Here is a 7,101-nt window from a genome sequence, read left to right as displayed (position 1 = left end):
ATGGTCATGGTTGTGGTCATTGTGGTGGTGGTGGTCATGGTCATGGTTGTGGTCATTGTGGTGGTGGTGATGGTCATGGTCGTGGTTGTGGTCATTGTGGTGGTGGTGGTGGTCATGGTCATGGTTGTGGTCATTGTGGTGGTTGTGGTGGTAGGAATGAATTTTGTTTACTCACTTGTTTGATCTCTTTGAGAACAGATGGTATTGAAGCCAAGTATTTATTATACCCAAGGGCTCTTCAAGGCCAAGTTACTCAAAACAACTTATGGTTATTATATCTGAGATCCCATGAGTTAGGTATACCTTTTCTTTTCTATCTGATAAAAACATATTAATAAGGTTCCAGTAGATCTGGAAGCAGGCCTGATGATAACTGAGCATGATCTCAGATATCGTGGCTGTGAAGTCAGTGTAAGTTTGTCACAAGGGTCAGATGATAACTTATATGCAAGGTCAGGGACAGGATGGGTGGGTGTTGACAAATGCTGGCTAGATCCTCTTTTTTTCCCACTCTCCCATACTTTGTACCCCAAGATGCGCGCTGATGGTGTCCACCTGGAATAACATATTCACAACATCCCATAAGGGTTGAGTTCATGGTTGACCCAGGAAGGTCTAAGAGAGTTGTCTACTTTGAATAACTCACTAGCCAAGGGAAGAGCATTCTTGTAGTACAAAAGAAGTTTAGTAAATATTTAGAGGTTGAGATTAAACATCTTACTTAAAGGGCTGCCCCAAAATCAAGTTAATATTCTTTAGCCAAAGTAGACTTTCCCTTTTCAGAAAGTAGTTGATTCATAAGAAACTAATCAACCAACTAGATAGCGATCCTGTGATATGCATATACTCTGGCGGTGTTAGGAGCTTCAAGGTCACAGGCTAGTCCCTCCACAGTGTCATTGACAAGGATGTAACTCAGAGCTCAGACATGTATCATCAGGAAACATTATCTCTAAAAATGTCCATAGACATAGCAAAAGGTGACTCTTTAAAGGAGTCAGTTGTGTTTAAAGATGACTCTGGAGCGTTTATATCTGTATCTCACTTTCCTAATGCCCTGGCTTAGTGAGCAGGGTTCGAGTCTGGGCCTTGTCTGCCTTTCTCTTTATATGATGTGTACAGCTCTCTACAGTGAACTCTAAACTCATGACTCAGCAGAGTTGGATTAGGAGTCAGGGAAACAGCAACAAGCATCAGCTTCCAATCCAAGATCTCAAAGTCATTGTGCCAACCAAGGAAAATACCAAGGCCAAGAAAAGGCAAAAGCCTTGTTCAGAGTCCCACTGAAGAGGAGAAGACATAGAGCCGAGATCTGGATTCGTTGTCTTCTCTGTAAGTAGTATTAGGTACTTCTTGCCCAGATACACTTTGTCTACAGCAAGTTTAAAGCCCACAACCTCTGTGCAAAAGTCAGAAAGACATGGTTTTAAGTCTTAATCCACCTATACAAAACAGAGCATGCTATTTAACCTCTCTGACCTTTCACTGTCTGAGAGGTGGAGATGACACACCCCTTTACCAGTTTGGCCTAAGGTTGCAAAGCACCTGCCCCATCCTAGTTGTTCAATAAATTGTAGCAAAGTTTTAGGGATGAATTAAAGAATAGCTGTATGTAAGGGTGGCTAGAATCAAGGTAGCTGAAACCATGAATAAATTGTGTGAAAAGTACATAATATTTCATCAACTGTATGCACCCACCGCAAAAGGCAATTTTGACATGTGAATAGTACCTTAGAGTTTTAGAAACTGTTTCCACCCAAGGGAACATCCTCTTTGCCATGAGACTGTGGCCTAAGAATACAACATCCCCTGGGTCAGCAAACTAATAAATAGCAACCAAAACAGCTGACTACAGCTCTCCTGGTGCTCTTCCCTCTCAGCCCATTTCCTCCCTCCGTGAGTACCAGGATGCATCCTGCTGTGTCTTGGCCAAAGCTCACAGGCATGGTGGAGCAGGCACAGCCCAGGGACTAAGAGCAAGGGTTCTGGCACCAGGCTGATCTGGATTTAGGTCTCTGTCTTCATCATTTAGTCATTCGGTCGCTGAGTGATACTGGAAAATTACTGCTTTGTGCCTTGGTTTCTTCCTCTGTAAAATGAGGTTGTTTCTCACAAATTTACAGTATTGTTCCAGTAGTAAGATGAGATTATATATGTGTGTGTTTGTGTGTGTGTTCAAGCACACACACACACATACATTTGGCATCTTTTTTTCTTGGTGGCATTCTCTCCACAAATGTGTGTGTGTGTGTGTGTGTGTGTGTGTACATGTATACGAATATAGTGTTTATGTGTTTAGCACTCTGTAAATGTGGCCGTTATTATTGTGCATAAAATAGGAGTAATACCAACCTAGCATGAAGGGCTCTCGATCAAGAGGAGCCAATGAGCGGTCCAGGGGAGGTTTTGTGCTTCTGTCTATTGATGGAGGAGGCACTGGAGTAGAAAAGGCTGAGGTCAGTTAAAAAGAAAAAAAAAAGAAAGCATCTGGCTGGCGACTGGGTAGGTGGGCTGGTGGGCAGAAAGCAACTCTGTGCTTACACTTTGCTGTTTTGTGGTTTCGACTTCTGCTGGGCTCTTCATGGTTGGGCTGGGGTGGAGACAGTGGCTGCACAGAATTTTGAAAAAGACAATCAAAATGTTTAGAAGCTTTTCCACAACAGCTTCTTTTCATCTTGATGACATTCTCTCCCCAAATATATCTGAATCATTTTCCTTCATCGTCCGGTCTGACCCACAGCTAGCTGTCCCTTCTGTCAGCTGAGCTGCTGAAGCTGTGCCCCTCTGAACTTCCTTACTCTCTTGTGCTCCAGGCCTTCTGCACAGCAAAGGACCAGGCAGAAACTTCCCTACCAAGCCCTCCAAAGGTCTAGTCACATTAGAAGTGAAACATGAGCCCCCTGGGAAGCCCCACACGAGATTCCCTGCCCACCTTTTGAGGCATTTTTATGTTCCTCTCTGATGCTCCCTGCATAAGGATTTCTTCACAATTCTCACAAAACCCAAAGCTCATGCATACTCTCTGTGCCTGTGTTTCCTCTGCCTGGGATGTCTCTTCTGCTTTCCCTAAGACCGGCTCGTCCTGTGCCAGCTCAATGTCAGCTCTGTACCCTCTGTCATGTTACTGGGCCCCCTGCCTTCCCAAACCTCATACTCAGATCATTCCTACATCTGTGTGCTTGTTTATATCGACATGTTATGAGAGAAGGGGCATTCTGTGCTGTCCCATATTCTTCCACTGCCACAGAGCACACTGGTGTGAAGTAGCGGCCCAACCAATATCTGTCGAAGCGATGGGCAAAGCCTGCCTCTCAGTGGTAGAGGCAAAAGTCTTCAGATTTCAAAAGCAAAATGCCTGTGTAGATACACTGGGTTCCATGAAGCCCCTTTGCAGAGATGCCAGCAGGAGGGGACGATCTGCGTGAAGGGGATCCTCGCTACTGTGTGGGTCTTCGTATCTGCCAAAACCCTCCTCCCACCGCAATCTCCCCTTCTAGTTCTGACACTTTGGCTCTTGCCACAAAGTGGGACAGTTGCTAAAGTGTCCTGGCTCCTTGCAGAAAGAACACATCACCAGATACTGACTCCTTTAGACTGAACTTCATGAGCGCTCCAATAGGAGCTGGACTATATGCTGAAAGAAAAGGAAAAGTGGGTCTGTTTTTCTCGTGGGCTTCATTGTGTTGGAAATGCTGTGATCTTAAGGCGGTCATCCCTGGAATTTCTTGATCTTGCCAGCAGGTGGCGCAGCGCTGTTTGCAGGAGGAGGCCTATCTCGAGATTCTAGGTAACACCGGAAGATGCCCCGCCAGACTTGGTTCTCCCACAGTTAAATAGAGGAGGTAGCACAATTATTTTGGAAGGGGAGTGTCTCATTATACACGCAGTTCATATTGTTTGCGGTGCCAAAAGAAACCAATAAACATTATGACATACACAGAAACTGCTTATATATCATCACAAAAAAAGAACCACTGAGCGGAACGTGAGGGTGTGCATTTTCCCTGACATAACCGTCTCTTACAGACTTAGAATTAGGTAAAGATGCTTAGTTCCTTTTCTGTTTACTGGAAGAAGGAATTGTTGTGGAAACAAAGCGTCCTGGAAGAAAAGTAGGAGGCTTACCGAGTGATTCCGGCCTGTTGGCAGGGGAGGGAGGGCGGCCATTGGTCTCTGCGGGGGCACCGGAGGCTGCTGGGAGACCTTGCTGGTGGGAGGCCGGTCTGCGGAAACACAATATTAAAAAGAAAGAAGAGCCGTTTAATCCCACTCAGGAGACAGAGGTAGGCACATCTCTGAGTTCAAGGCCAGCCTGGCCTACAGAGCTAGTTCCACAACAGCCAGGGCTACACAGAAAAACATTGTCTCGAAAAACAAAACAAAAACAAACAAACAAAAAACAAAAAAAGAAAAAGAGAAGAAATAAAAATTTGAAGTGAGTGTTGTCAAAGTCAGTCTTCTACAACATGTTGTGCCTGGCTGTGCAGCTTGAGGTGCCTGACCCTTCTCCTCCAGATCTCCACCAGTACCAGCATGAATCTGAGATATAGTCAGACCCAGCCTAGGTCCTATAGGAGGCAGGAAGTCCTTGGCCCCGATATGTCCCTCTTCCTGCAGATTTGGTTTTACTTGTCTTATACATTGGAATAACTCGCATTGTACCTCACACAAACAGGTAATATCTGAGACACTGCCAGTCAAAGGAAGCCTCTACAGAGTTACCCCAGTGAGTGTTTTCAGATACAGTTCTACGTGTATGGCCATTCAAATGTACATATGCATGCACACATGATCTCTGTGCATATATATGTACATATGCAAATACAGAGCACAGTGTGTATGTTCAACATGCATGTGCACACATGTGTGCCAAGAAACATGAGTGTCTGCTGGCACTTAAGCATGCACAGAGACACATGTGTGCATGCCTTTATATGCTCACACTGCACATGCAGATGCTTATTGGGATTAAGTTCACTGCCACCCTTATGAGCCCCTTATTCTGTTGCTTCCTTCCCTTTACAAGTCCTCTGGGCTGCTATGCTCTTCTACTTCCTCCTTTGTCTGTCTCCTCCCTTAAAGGGAGGAGTTGGCCCCCAATTCTGTTACCAAATTAAACAGCATATGGCCTCGCCCTAGACAGACACTCACATTATTCTGATTCCCACAGAACTGCCTAGAACCATCTTGACAAGTTTCGAATTTCTTTAGTGTTGCCTCACCCACTAGACTAAGAGTGCTCAAGGATGAGGTCTGTCTCGCTCGCTCACTCTGTGTCTTTGTGACAGGCACCTAGAGAAACATGCCAACCTGGTTTCCCTTTTCTGCTCCATTTTCCTAAGTCTGGAACAGCCTTGATGATGGCTGAGGCTCCCTGCCTGTTAGCTTTCCTGTTCTATCCTTCAATACACAAAGTGAGGTGGTGGGGCACAGTCTGAAGCAGAGTACAGAACAGCTCCCAGGGTGAGACACATTGTTCCCTGGATGCAGGGGAAGCCAAGTGTGCCTGTGTTCATTTTTAGTCACCTCCTCTACTAGAAAGTAATTCTCACCACACAAAGGCACACACACAGTGGATTCCAGGTGGATTCTAGCACACAGTGTCTCGTTCATAATAGGAGATATGTAACATCTTTGATTTTGTGAGTGGATGAATGAGGAAGAACATGAATACAGAACAGCAGGTAGATGAGGAGCATCCTAAAGTCTATCTCATTGCAGAACCAGTCCCTCTGAGTGCCCTCACATTTCTTATGACCTTCTGTAGATGGTGGTGCCACATAACTACCCTCTTCCCATCAAGCCTTTGTCCTCTGTTCTGGTATTAGCCTGTATTGCTCATGAGGAAACGGCCAGCGAGGCAGTCTTTGGCCTCAAGCCACCAGTTTTTCAGAAGCTCAATGAACAGCTTCTCCCAGGGCCGCCAAGACCAACAGGCTGCAACGAGGCCCTTACCGATGTACATTGAGTTGGTGTTGGGGAAAGGCTTGGCGGGCATGATGGAGCTCTGCAGAGCCTCCTCATCGTTGGAGGGCGGAGGCTCATAGTCAGCAGCATTGTCCATCAGCGCCTCTTCCTCCTCATTAGGGGACTCATAGTCGCCATCGTCCTCCCCATCTGGATCGTCATCGTTGGGACTTTCATAGTCATCTTCCTGTCAACACAGTGGAGGGCCGGCACAGCTTGTACAAGTGTGATAGGGCAACATTTCACAGTATGGATCTATGAGATCTCTGCCCAAGACCCCAGCATCCTCCAGCCAGATCTGTCTGTGATGGCCTCCAGAGACTGGGACACATGCTTTTGGGAAAGGATTGAAGACTAGCTTAGCCTCTGGCTAAGCATGGGAAGACATAAGAGGAGCCTTGGCAGGGATCCAGCTGCTGAAGCACAAACACATCTGGAGAAACTGGCTCTCTTGTTCCTTTGATACAAAATAAATCTATTGCATTCTTCTGTTTTCCCATTAAAAAAAAAAAAAACAGACTCTACCAAAAAACCATTTTTTTTCAAATGAAGTTGCTTTCATTTACTAGAATCTCAACAGGCCAAGGGCCACTCAGTGTATTGTTTTTAAAAGACCTAGAGGTGGCCATTTACCAGAAAGACAACTTAGACTGAGGGTTGGACAGCCTGGGACCCAGATCTGCCTCTACCTGACAAAGGGCTTTGCATAAGACACGTCCCTCTGGATCTCTCTCCCATCCCAGAATGCTTAGCCCCTGTCTAGCTTTGTGTGTGATGACCATGTGTGGTTTGATGAAAGGAGATGCATAGTCCATGGGACTCTGAAAGGTGTTATCATTGTCACCCTCCCCATGTAAAACTGGTCTGGGATTCTTTCTGGTGTTAACACTTGATTCTGTAATGCTTTCCCCTCTGTGTTACCAACAGTGACTTAATTCCATGAGGAAAGTTACAGTAGCATAGATTTCTAGAAAGATAGTAGAAAGGAACAGATTGCTCTTGGGTATGGCAGTAGTGATACATGACGTGGCCAGTAAGTTACAGCCCACCTCTGTATTCAGAGAGCCCATTCATCTGCTCACTGCCCATGGCTGCTTCTATGCCACAGAGGCAGAGCTGAGTAATAGAGAGAGA

At 45.7% G+C, this 7,101-nt stretch overlaps 1 protein-coding gene across 1 annotated transcript in view; it reads right to left on the bottom strand.

Moving 5' to 3' along the window:
• Positions 1-7,101, bottom strand: part of Lcp2 (lymphocyte cytosolic protein 2) — a 46,288-nt gene that overhangs the window by 16,339 nt on the left and 22,848 nt on the right. The window contains exons 7-10 of the mRNA XM_028756476.1: positions 5,956-6,154; positions 4,126-4,223; positions 2,542-2,608; positions 2,353-2,436 (exon numbers count right to left, since the gene is read on the bottom strand). Coding sequence (XP_028612309.1) covers positions 2,353-2,436; positions 2,542-2,608; positions 4,126-4,223; positions 5,956-6,154 — 448 coding nt within the window. The remainder of the gene's footprint in view (positions 1-2,352; positions 2,437-2,541; positions 2,609-4,125; positions 4,224-5,955; positions 6,155-7,101) is intronic.

The sequence above is a fragment of the Grammomys surdaster genome, unplaced genomic scaffold, assembly GCF_004785775.1.
Source record: "Grammomys surdaster isolate TR1022 unplaced genomic scaffold, NIH_TR_1.0 126121, whole genome shotgun sequence".
Taxonomy (NCBI): Eukaryota; Metazoa; Chordata; class Mammalia; order Rodentia; family Muridae; genus Grammomys; species Grammomys surdaster.
Note: the sequence above shows the minus strand (reverse complement) of the source record. Positions and strands in the feature narration are given on the sequence as shown.